The sequence below is a fragment of the Oncorhynchus gorbuscha genome, linkage group LG16, assembly GCF_021184085.1.
Source record: "Oncorhynchus gorbuscha isolate QuinsamMale2020 ecotype Even-year linkage group LG16, OgorEven_v1.0, whole genome shotgun sequence".
Taxonomy (NCBI): domain Eukaryota; kingdom Metazoa; phylum Chordata; class Actinopteri; order Salmoniformes; family Salmonidae; genus Oncorhynchus; species Oncorhynchus gorbuscha.
The window spans coordinates 49,864,509-49,877,470 of NC_060188.1; the positions used below are offsets into that span (position 1 = coordinate 49,864,509).

The 12,962-nt window shown below is 42.1% G+C and overlaps 1 protein-coding gene across 2 annotated transcripts in view; it reads right to left on the reverse strand.

The window, feature by feature from the left end:
- vps11 (VPS11 core subunit of CORVET and HOPS complexes) overlaps positions 1-12,962 on the reverse strand; it is a 22,819-nt gene continuing 9,857 nt past the window's right edge. For both annotated transcript variants that reach the window (XM_046306895.1, XM_046306897.1), the window contains exons 10-17: positions 12,467-12,610; positions 11,865-12,068; positions 11,418-11,579; positions 11,053-11,186; positions 10,209-10,411; positions 8,391-8,562; positions 3,778-4,000; positions 1-1,903 (exon numbers count right to left, since the gene is read on the reverse strand). In XM_046306895.1, coding sequence (XP_046162851.1) covers positions 1,736-1,903; positions 3,778-4,000; positions 8,391-8,562; positions 10,209-10,411; positions 11,053-11,186; positions 11,418-11,579; positions 11,865-12,068; positions 12,467-12,610 — 1,410 coding nt within the window. In that variant the 3' untranslated portion in view covers positions 1-1,735. The remainder of the gene's footprint in view (positions 1,904-3,777; positions 4,001-8,390; positions 8,563-10,208; positions 10,412-11,052; positions 11,187-11,417; positions 11,580-11,864; positions 12,069-12,466; positions 12,611-12,962) is intronic.

Below are 12,962 nucleotides of genomic sequence, written 5' to 3' on the forward strand. Positions count from 1 at the left end.
TTGAGTATATGTGCACATTTATTTAGATAAGCACAAACATTTTTAAACAAGATCATTTATGTGACACATTTCAAGTATGCTAATGCATAGAACTAGAATTCTAAGCATATGACATGTAGCTAGTTCATTCATTATTCAGGTAATGTGCAGGTCAAATCTATATACAACATTAGTGGATTGATACAAAGACATTGCAGAATCACTGGTTGATACCACACTATCTAGGCTAAATGTTTCACCAGCCACAACATGCACATTTCTGGAAGTCACCTTGAAGAGAAGTGTATTAAAGACATTAATGATGTTTAGGGTTAGCCAAATTCAGACTTTAAAAAGTGAAGTGTGAGATGGGCTACATTTTTATAAGGAAGGGATAATTAACGAGGGGCTATGCGTTCTGTGGAAGATAATGAACGACATGTAAGGTGTGTTCCATTATGCCCTAGCTGAGTGGAACTGACCGTCCATGGAGTTGCAATATTTTACAGAGGATGCATAGAGCCCAGAGTTGATTATCCATTTTAAACCATGGCTATAATTAAGCATAATTTCCACTAGAAATGTGTTGGTAGAAATGTGTTCAACATCCACTGAAGTACCCAGTAAGTTTACTCGATAGCCACAGTAGTTTCTATGGTAACCAAACAGACACATGTTAGTAACTAACCAAACAGACATTTACATCATTTACATTTAAGTCATTTAGCAGACGCTCTTATCCAGAGCGACTTACAAATTGACATGTTAGTTTAGCTAACCAAACCATCAGTCCTAGAATGCTATTATGAACATCAAATTCAATGTTTTCAATTCGATTTTTGGTTTCAAAACCAGCTCAAACAAAACATGTAAGCATGAACTATAGCGATTTAATTTTACATGCTGATATACCGTGCTTCATAGGGAAATAATGCACGCTTGAGAATGCCCTTCAAGCCAATCAGAAACGAGTATTCAACAAGGCCATGGTATAAAACCCAAATATGAGATGGCATGACACATCTCATATGGAAAGAAATACATGCACACAGCATTTCAAGAAGGCACAACAAGGAATAAAATGCATCTACCCAGTATCAATAAGCCACATTTCAAGAGATAGCCTTCTTTAAAAAATACAAATTCTAACAGAGTGCTCAAAGACATTACACAATGCACATAAATCAAGTGCATAAAAACAAAATCCACCCAACCACCCTTCATTCTGAACCTCTGTGCTTGGACCAGGGTTGTTTATTAGGTGTCATATTGAAGAAAACAGCAACTACCTGTACAATAAGTAATGCTCATATTCATTGCACATTGCAAAAACGTTTTCTGTTAATTTCACCTAATAAACACAACCCAGATGCACAGACGTGTAACATGCATCAGAAACAGAAACTATCAACACATCTCTTACTGGTGTTGTGACAGGAGCATGACTGATTAATCTTGACTAAATATTGTGGCATTGTGTACTACAGAACAAAGCACGATGGGTCAGGGACCCCATTGCAGCTGGGTATAGTAGTTTATTCTTAGCTTGAGCAGCAGACAGCAAAACACAGAACCTAAGGGCTTTTCACACAATGGAGTTGAACCAAGCCGAGCCACACAAACCAACTGTGCTAAAAAGGACAATCTGAAAATAAAATATCAGAGCCAGCCCAGCTTGGTTTGGGTCAGCATGATAGTGTGAAAAGGGTAATAGTGTACAGTCGCAAGCTGTTGTATCCATTGTGCCTTGTGGCCCTCAAGTGTTCCTCTTGGTGTGGATGAGTAGGTCCCTCTGCAGGTCTGCCTCCAGGCTTCCCACCCCCACCTTGCTGCCCGGCGGGTCGGTGACCAGGGTCAGCTTGTTGAACACCCCACGGCCAAAGTAGTCCGCCACCACGGAGAAACCATCATTGGAGCACCGCAGCTGAAATGAATAGAAATAAGTGAGCCAAGATAAAGAAATGATAGTGTACACATCAGTTCTGAAAAAAAAATATGAGTGTTAAATTTACTTTCCTCTTATAGTAGTGAACTTTTTATTGATCTTTGGACTTGATAGATTCAGTGTTGCACTATTACTACATTTTATTGAATGACTATTTACTACTACAGTATATAAAACTTTGATGTAGTTTCAAGTCATGTGCCAATAAAACATACTTGAACACAAAAGAGGGAGCGAGAGAGAACAAGAAAAGGCAAGCAAAGAGGGTATTTTCACTTTAGTCACCCCCTCAGCAGTTACCACAAAATATCAAATCAAATGTTATTAGTCACATGCGCCGAATAAAACAGGTGTAGCCCTTACATTGAAATGCATACTTACGAGTCCCTAACCAACAATGCAGTTTAAACAAATACAGATAAGAAAAAGAAATAAAAGTAACAAGTAATTAAAGAGCAGAAGTAAAATTACAATAGCGAGACTATATACAGGGGTGTACCGGTACAGAGTACAGAGTTAGTTGAGGTAGTATGTACATGTAGGTTACATGAGATATTAGTGACTATGCATAGATGATAACAGAGAGTAGCAGTGGTATAAAAGAGGGGGGGATGCAAATAGTCTGGGTAGCCATTTAATTAGATGTTCAGGAGTTTAGAAGCCTCTTGGACCTAGACTTGGTGCTCCTGTACCGTTTGCCGTGCGGTAGAAGAGAGAACAGTCTATGACTAGGGTGGCTGGAGTCTGACAATTGTTATGGTCTTTCTCTGATACCGCCTGGTATAGAGGTCCTAGATTGCAGGAAGCTTGGCCCCAGTGATGTACTGGGCTGTTAGAAACTACCCTCTGTAGTGCTTTGCGGTCAGAGGCCGAGCAGTTGCCATATCAGGCAGTGATGCAACCAGTCAGGATGCTCTCGATGGTGCAGCTGTAGAACCTTTTGAGGATCTGAGGACCCATGCCAAATCTTTTCAGTCTCCTGAGAGGGAATAGGTTTTGTCGTGCCCTCTTCACAACTGTCTTGGTGTGCTTGGACCATGTTAGTTTGTTGGTGATGTGGACACCAATGAACTTGAAGCTCTCAACCTACTCCACTGCAACCTCGTCGATGAGAATGGGTGTGCTCGGTCCGCCTTTTCCTGTCGGTGATCAGTCCTACCACTGTTGTGTCATCAGCAAACTTAATGATGGTGTTGGAGTTGTGCCTGGCCGTGCAGTCATGAGTGAATAGGGAGTACAGGAGAGGACTGAGCACGCACTCCTGAGGGGGCCCTGTTTTGAGGATCAGCATGGTGGATGTGTTGTTACCTACCCTTACTACCTGGGGGCAGCCCGTCAGGAAGTCTAGAATCCAGTTGCAGAGGGAGGTGTTTAGTCCCAGGGTCCTTAATTTATTGATGAGTGTCGCAAGCAATTCATGGCTACAGACGTGAGTGCTACGGGTCGGTAGTCGTTTAGGCAGGTTACCTTAGTGTTCTTGGGCACAGGCACTATGGTGGTCTGCTTAAAACATGTACTGGTACTACAGACTCAGACAAGGAGAAGTTGAACATGTCAGTGAAGACACTTGCCAGTTGGTCAGTGCATGTTCGCAGTATACGTCCTGGTAATCCTTCTGGTCGTGCAGCCTTGTGAATGTTGACCTGTTTAAAAGGCCTTACTCACATCGGCTGCGGAGAGAGTGATCACACAGTCTTCCGGAACAGCTGGTGCTCTCATGCCTGTTTCAGTGTTATTTGCCTCTAAGTGAGCATAGAAGAAGTTTAGCTCATCTGGTAGGCTCGTGTCACTGGGCAGCTGAACAAACACACAAAGATGAAAGTGGAGTGACTAGGGCTGTCAGTGTGTGTCACCTGTCTGGTGAAGTGGTCGTGCAGGTCTCGTTTCTGGTCCTGGGCCCGCAGCATGTCCATGACCTTCCGGTTTTCCGGTGTGCAGGTGGGACACTCGGCCTCACTCTCTGCGTAGCTCTCAAAACAGTGCTGGTGGAAGGAGTGACTGCACAGGAAGTGAACAGAGGGCAGCTCGAGGGGGCTGTTGCACATGCTGCACTTGGTCTTCTGGAAAATCTTTGCGCTGTGAGAGAGAAAAAAATTAAAATCAGTACAGTTTCATGTAATGGTCTTCATGAGTTCAAATCAATCATTCAAAATACAGCAGGGCTTGACATTAACTTTTTAGCCATTTATTCTTTGGACAAGTAGGACACATTTTTTACTTGTCCGAAAGCTCAAGTCACTTATTCCCCTCCAAAAAAGGTCTGTAAGAACATGAGCCAAAAAGGTGACAAAATTGTGTTGTATGATGCAAGGAACCACTTCACAAAATCAAAATAATTATTAATCACTGGTATTGACAATAGGAGGCTGCTAGTCTCTGATCCCATGTATTATATCACCTGCCGGTGTGGCCTTGAGCAAGGCACTTAACCCTCCATGAAGTAAAATACTGCACTGATAGGCTACTATATATAACCCTCCATCTGAAGCGCTACTGGGTGTGCAGGACTTTGATCCAGCCCTGCTCAAACATACCCAAGTCAGCTTATCAAGGTCCTGTTGAGCTGCTGATTTTTTGTACAATCTGGTGTTAGAGCAGGGCTGGAGCAAAATCCTGCACATCCGGCCAACAATCCACCTTGCAACATTACAATTCTAACCAAATACTGTTTGTCTTTATAAAGTAATTCCCTCATTTAATGAACCAGAGATCAAATGGCTAAGGTGGGCGACTTCAAAGCAAAGTAGCTAACTAGGACAAGTTAATCTATACTGAACAAAAATATGAATGCAACATGTAGTGTTAGTCCCATGAACTGAAGTAAATGATCAGACATTTTCCATATGCACAAAAAGCTTATTTCTCTCAAATAGTGCACAAATTTGTTTACATCCCTGTTAGTGAGCATTTCTCCTTTGCCAAGATAATCCATCCACCTGACAGGTGTGGTATATCAAGAAGTCGATTAAACAGTATGATCAATACTAAGGTGCGGCTTGTGCTGGAGACAATAAAATACCACTCTAAAATGAGTAGTTGTCACACAACACAATGCCAACGATGTCTCAAGTTGAGGGAGTGTGCAATTGGCATGTTGACTGCAGAAAAGTCCACCAGAGCTGTTGCCAGAGAATTGAATGTTCATTTCTTTACCATAAAGCTGCCTCCATCGTTTTATCAAATAGGTCAGTACATCCAACCGGACTCACAACCACAGTCCACAGGTAACAACTTCAGCCCAGGATCTCCACATCCAGCTGCTTCACCTGCGTGATTAGCTGAGACCAGCCACCCGGAGAACTGATGAAACTGAGAAGTATTTCTGGCTGTAATAAATCCCTTTTGGTCAGGAAAAATAATTCTGATTGGCTGGACCTGGGAGGGCATGTGCCTGGCTCCCCACCCACTGGGGATCTAGGCACATGCCCTCCCAGGTCCACCAATGGCTGCACCCCTGCCCAGTCATGTGAAATCCATAGATTAGAGCCTAATTAATATATTTCAATTGACTTATTTTCTTATATATAAAACTGTAACTTTGTAAAAACATTGAAATTGTTGTGTAAATATACTGAACAAAAATATAAATACGTCTAGAATATTACGTTTTCAGGGAGACCTTGACAGCATAGGAGTTACTTGTCAATTAGGTTTTTCTTTTAGGTACTTTTTACCCCTTTTTCTCCCCAATTTCGGGATATGAAATTGGTAGTTAGAGTTTTGTCCTATCACTGCAACTCCCCTACGGAAATCGGGAGAGACAAAGGTCGAGAGCAATGCTTAGTCCGAAACACGACCCTGCCAAGCCGCACTGCTAGCTTAACCTGGAAGCCAGCTACACCAATGTGTCGGAGGAAACACTGTCCGACTGGCGACCGAAGTCAGCTGGCAGGCGCCTGGCCCGCAACAAGGAGTCGCTACAGCACGACGGGACAAGGAAATCCCGGCCGGCCAAACCCTCCCTTAACCCAGACGACGCTGGGCAAAATTGGTCTCCCGGTCACGGCCGGCTGTGATACAGCCTGGGATTGAACCTGGGGCTGTAGTGACACCTCAAGCTGCCTTACACTTTGAACACACAGACAGTGTCACTGTGCAAAATAGTACGCATCGTCATCTGGATATGTATGCAACAAAAGTTCAACATTCAAATTTGAGATTTACAATGCAATCTGATACACGTCAAATCAGTTTTCTTGATTTACATTTACATTTAAGTCATTTAGCAGACGCTCTTATCCAGAGCGACTTACAAATTGGTCTTCTGATCTTGTGTGAAAATAATGTTCCATACACTAATCTTTACAGGAAACCTACTGATCGTAACAGTTTGTCGAGGGCTGACAGTTGTCACCCACTTCCCTTGAAAAATAGTTTGCCTTACAGCCAATTCTGTCTAATCAAAAGAATTTGCAAAAAAACTAAAACAAAGCTGAGACGCAAAGAAAATTCAAGGAGAGGTACAAAAATGATCAGATTAATACTGCCATTGAGAAAGGTCATGTTTTGTTTTGAGTTTTTTTCAAGGTCAGTCTCGTAATAATAAGTATTCTTGCGTTCTAACTATTCTAAGTGCTCTGAACAAATTAAGGGAATTGTTCAAACACTGGCACATTCTTAAATCGGATGATCGTCTCGGTAATGTGTTTTCTGACCTTCCCTTGGTCGTATTCTCACGGGGCAGAAATCTCAGAGACCAATTGGTACACTGATTTACCACCCCAAGATATCCCTGCACAATGTGTATTTGCGCCCCTACTGAATGGAAACTTCAAGTGTAATGGCTGTGCTCAATGCAATGGCACTTACAAATGAAGATCCTTCAAACACCCCCAAACAGGGAAACAGATCCCAATCAAAGGTGTTATTACGTTCTCCACAAGGAAGTTATTTATGTTATAACTTGCCCTTGTGGTAAAAATTATGTGGGTAAAACAAAGCGCAAATTTAAAGTACGTATCTCAGAGCATCGTAGCACCATTAGGTGCAAAAACTCGACTTACCCAGTTACGACCCACTTTTTTTAAACAAACCACTTGATATTGTCTCTGCGTTATATTGGCATCGAACATGTCACCCTCCCTAGGAGAGGGGGTGACCCGACAACTTGTTAAAACGTTAATTTGTTAATTTAAAGACCCTTGCTCCCGTCGGTCTCAATGTCGACTTTGATCTGAACCCATTCTTGTGATTCTTGTGACTGCCATTGTAATTGTTTGTAGGCTTATGTAGTCTCTTATTGATTCTATGATCGTATGCTATTCATTTGTTTTTCTATGTTCTTTGCATGTCATTTTAATATTTGAGAATTAACCAATGATATTAGGCCATACTTGGCCATGATTAGACACCTCGGTGTGTGTCTTTTGACACTATATAAACGAGTCACCCTGCAGTGTTTGATTATACCCTGATGAAGACAGCGTGCCTGTCGAAAAGTTGGAAATACATTTTTTGCATCTGAGCTCTTAGTGTGCGGCTCTCCTTTATTTTCAACTTCTACCATTTCTGTCAAGCTGTCTATGCATACAGTTTAACGCATACGTTCGATAAACACAACGTATGCACCACACCGAAGGCACTGCAACTGCCACTGCAACGCAATACTGCAAGAGATTTTACAAACGCAGCGTTTCATTGGAAATGAATGTAATTCTGGTGTACAAAAATGCAATGACGCTCTCGGTGTGTTCTTAGCGTTAGACCGCTGTGCCACTTGGAAAGCCAATCAGGCTATTCTAAGAATATATTTTTTTACATTGGCACAAGTAAATGGCCCGTATTGAATAGAGAAGAATGCCATCTCTCCAACAACGTCAGAACACATTTTCAACACCCAATTTTGAGGGCTTGAGGGAGTTTTACAAATCGGAGTATGCAACATTGGTTTCAACTGCGTGTCGGTCATTTTCAGTTATACACGAGTACCGGTGGAAAGTTTTAGGACACCGGACATGACAATTACATTAATATATGCAAATAGCTAAATAGTTAACTAGCGAAACAGCCAATTCAAAGCTTATTGTGTAGTTTGGCTGGTTATCTAGTTAGTCTGTTGTATACCAATATTCTACCTGCTGCTGCAATCTCTCTTTCTCTGGCAACGGCCCACTCGCACACACAGGTGATACAAACACCATGACTTTTCCAGGGTTTTCTGTGCAACATAAAATGTGCTATAACTGGGCAAATAACTCACTAACTAGCAATGATCAACTCACTTGACGTGCAGGTCAATGTAGGCCTACAATAATTCTACTCCGATGCGCTCTGCAGAGATTGCGAGGACAGTGCGCAACACATCGCATCCAGAGGACACTTTGATCCAATTGTGATTGGAGGAACCCCTTATACATGTCAGATGAACTGGATGGATGGAACATGGAGGAAACTGAACAAGACCCAGCTCTAGGGGATAGGTGTTGTTTTAGGACTGGACTTTGGTTAGGATGGTCCTGTCCCTCACCTGCTTCTGAGTTCCTGGATCTCGGCGCGGAGGTGGGCCGTCTCCTCGCGGTACTGGCGGATCTTGCGCTCATCGTCCTCAATCTGCTGGCTCTCCCTCTGCAGCTTGTTGATCAGGTAGTCCTTGATGACCGATAGCGTGGCTGTGGAGTTGTGTGCCAGCGTCTGCACCACTGTGGACCAACACGTGCATAGACATGCATGCACACACACAAACTTAGCAACAGTGCACAATAAAATGATCCCACTCTGCTATAATAATGCGGCAAGTACTTTTTCTAGGAGCATATACAGTACCTTCAGAAAGCATTTACACCCCCAAAGACTTGTTCTACATTTTGTTGTGTTACAGCCTGAATTCAAAATGGATTAAATATATTTTTGTTCCTCATCCATCTACACACAATGACAAAGTGTAAACAAATTTGAGACATTTTTGCTAATTTATTGAAAATTAAATACAGAAATATCTAATTTACATCAGTATTCTCACCCAAATCAATACATGTTAGAATCACCTTTGGCAACGATTACAGCCGTGAGTCTTTCTGGGTAAGTCTAAGAGCTTTGCACACCTGGATTGGGAACATTTGCCCATTACTCTTTTCAAAATTCTTACAGGTCTATCAAATTGCTTGTTGATCATTGCTAGACAACCCTTTTAAGTCTTGCCATAGATTTAAGCAGATTTAAGTCCAAACGAACTCTGCCACTCAGGAACATTCACCGTCTTTTTGGTAAGAAACTTCAGTGTAGATTTGGCCTTGTGTTTTAGGTTATTGTCTTGCTGAAAGGTGAATTCATCTCACAGTGTCTGGTAGAAAGCAGACTGAACCAGGTTTTCCTGTAGGATTTTGCCTGTGCTTAGCTCAATTCTGTTTCTTTTTTTATCCTGACAAACTCCCCAATCCTTAACAATTACAAGCATACCCATAACATGATGCCGCCACCACTGTGCTTGAAAATATGGAGTGTGGTACCCAGTAATGTGTTGTATTGGATTTTCCCAAATCATAACACTTTGTATTCAGGACCAAAAGTTTATTGCAGTATTACTTTAGTGCCATGTTACAAACAGGATGCATGTTTTGGAATATTTTTATTCTGTACAGGCTTCCTTGTTTCACTGTCAATTAGGTTAGTATTGTAGAGTAACTTAACAGAGGCTGGCTCAACAACATTGTTCTCCTTTGGAAAACCTCTGGTTAAATCTGTGTTTGAAATTCAGTGCTCAACTGAGGGACTTCACGGATAATTGTATGTGCAGGGTATAGAGTTGAGGTAGTCATTCAAAAATCTGGAAAAACACTTGCACACAGAGTGAGTCCATGCAACGTATGCGACTTAACAAAGGGGTTGAATACTTATCGACTTAAGACACTTCAGCTTTTCATTTGTAATGAATTTGTTCCAAAAGAAAAATGAACAATTCCATTTTTACATTAATTCAGGAATTGCATGTATGCCAGTGACAAATTTTAAATTCAGACTATAACAACAAAATGTGGGAAAAGTCGAGGGGTGTGAATACTTTCTGAAGGCACTTCCGGGTTAAGGTTCACTTAACCTGGAAAGTTCATCATGGATGTGCGCATGTGACGTCAAAATAGAACTGAACACTAGCCAGTGAGACATTCAATGACAGGAAGTGGAGGAAAAATACCCCAAAGAAAGTTGGAGTTTCTTTTAAGTTGGTGAGGTCTGATAATTCAGGCAGTGATTAGTAGGCACATCTCTACAGAAAGCCCCAGAGTCTTCATCTATAGAGAAGGAGAGATGCAGAGAAAAACTGCAAATATAGCCACTGGCTCACACTCACCCAATAGAGGAGGCATCAGGTTGTTCTGGTCGATGTGCTCCAGGACTTGGCTGATGTAGGCCTTGCAGTCCTCCTCTTTGCGGGCAAAGTATCCCAGCGCCTGCTCCCACAAGCATACTTCCTGGTCGCCATAGCGCTTGCAGGCCTCCACCACTTTGCCATACTCCTCATTCTGCATGTGGTAATGCATGATCTGTTGGTACCTAGAGAAAGAGGGACATCAGCAACTATATCAATCAAATTACATCATTGACAATATCAGTACACCAATAAAGTCCAAGAAGTCCAGTGGTGTAAAGTACTTGTGTAAAAATACTTTAAAGTACAACTTAAGTATTTTTTGGGGGTATCTGTACTTTACTATTTATATTTGACAACTTTTACTTTACAACATTCCTATAGAAAATAACGTACTTGTTACTCCATACATTTTTGTCCAGTTCACGCACTTATCAAGAGATCATCCCTACTGCCTCTGATCTGGCAGACTGATTAAACACACATGCTTGGTTTGTAAATTATGTTGGAGTGTACTGGTAGATATACGTACATGCATATATAAAAAAAACAAGAAAATGGTGCCGTCTTGTTTGCTTAATATAAAGGAATTTGAAATTATTTATACTTGCGCTTTTAATACTTAAGAATATTTTAGCAATTACATTTACTTTTGATACTTAAGTATATTTAAAACCAAATACCTTTACTCTAGCAGTATTTCACTTGGTGACTTTCACTTCAGTCATTTTCTATTGAACGAGTGTAGACTTCAGGGAGAAGCAGAAATATTGGAATTGGGATCGTGTGTTTCAGACTGGAGAGGTTTAGAGACAGGAATACTCACAGTTTGCCCTTCTCATAGAGGTATAGGACCCCTTCTTTGAAGTTGTGCATCTGGCACAGGACGAGGGCCTTGTCAAATACGGTGTTGTCACTCCTCAGCAAGGACAGTGCTGCCCCCTGCAGGACCTTCTTCCTCTGCCAGACAAAATAGAAAGACAGTCAGAAAGACCAGGCAAAACCAAACATTTGATACTCCAGACAAAAAGGTAAGGAAAGGTGTTTGTTCAGAAAATGTAATAACAAATAATTTAGGCTGCAGGTATGTCATCTAATATGAAACATTTGGTAAATGTATATCTACGTGAATTGAGGTTGAGTGAACACGTGGCAGTTTTCCATACAAATTATTGTCTGTGTTCCCATCACCTCAGAGTCTTGTTCATGTGCCCAGTCCTGCAGCCGTAGTTCTAGCAGTGTGTCATACACCCCCTGAGAGGAGAAGGGCTCCACCTCAATCATGTGCTCCAGGAAGGCCCTTAGCTCCCGCGGGTTATTAGCAAACACAGAGATGAACTCCTCTGAATTTGCCTGGGAGATAAAGTTAAGTACAGTGAGTGCTGGTACTATTACCACCATTATTATACATGATACATGCATTTTATCATCATTGTATCATCATTACCATTAGAAGTAGTACCATCCTTATCAATAGAAGCTGTATTACTTACACGTAATTGATAAAGCCACTTTAATTAGAGAAAGGATCTCAAGTCCAAAGTGCTAATGCTGCTAGACTAGTAACACTAGGACTAATGTGCTCAGCTGCCCGGAAGGTGAGGCCGCCTGTTAAGGTGGTAACCGCTTACGGCGTACCTTCTTGGCCACCACCGGGCCTCTGTCCAGGCTGTCTCTTTCCATGGCATCCCGGCTGGGCTGGTAGTCGGTACACAGGCCCTTGAGAAGCAGTGTGGTGCCGTCGGGGACGTGGTGCATCAGGGTCTTGCCGTAGCGTTTCATGTTGCTCTCTGCCTGGTCGAAAGGAAGTCGTCCAATGTAACGCAAAGCCTCCTGGTAGTTCTGTATGGAACATAGAGGGAAACAAAGGGGTTTGAATTTCAGTAAAGGCTCGTTCGAATCAGGTAGACTTTACCCAAGGGTATTAGAGGTTCTTTGTCCAATTATAATCACCAATTGTAAAATGTGTTTATTCCCTCAATGTGATCAATATTTAAACTATCCTTGAATGTAGATTTTGACTCAGTAATCTAAACACAGTCAAATGACATTGCTGCGCATTTCAACATTGTCCAACAGCCTGAAACAGACACAAAGCTCTATCTTATTTTATCAGGGACAAAATTAAGAGATCTGGCAGTTAGGCCATGTAAGCAGGGGGGACCCGGTGTCCATTTATCTAGCTCAGACAGCTAATCTTAACACTACTACATCCACTATTACTTTCTAGTCTCTTTCACCTTCAGGTCCTCAAGCTGGATCTTCAGGTACCACTTGTGGTGCTGGTGCCTCTCGGCCAGGAAGACTGCGTGACTGTGGTAGCCTGCCTGGCGCAGCACCTTGATTGCAATCTCCACGTCAAAGTGGACCTCGCTCTCGCTGCTCTGAAGGGGGTTGAACGGGAAAGGAGATGTCAGAGCGTTGAGACCTTCTGTGCATGATGTCATACATACAGTATCTGTCCATTCCTTGTCCATATCCATACACAGCAATAGGTTTTCGATCATCATTTTCTAATCCAAAATAGTATTCTGAAACCCTGGAATCCTTCTCAGGTCAATGATTATGATCCTGGAAAGCTACTCTGTGTGTATGCTTTTGTTCCAGGCCATCACTAAAACATCTGCTTCGACTACTCCCAGACTTAAGTCTGGACTAGAGATCGACATATTAATTGGCATGGCAATCCACGAGGAGATTGCGTGGCAGGCTGACCACCTGTTACGTGAATGCAGC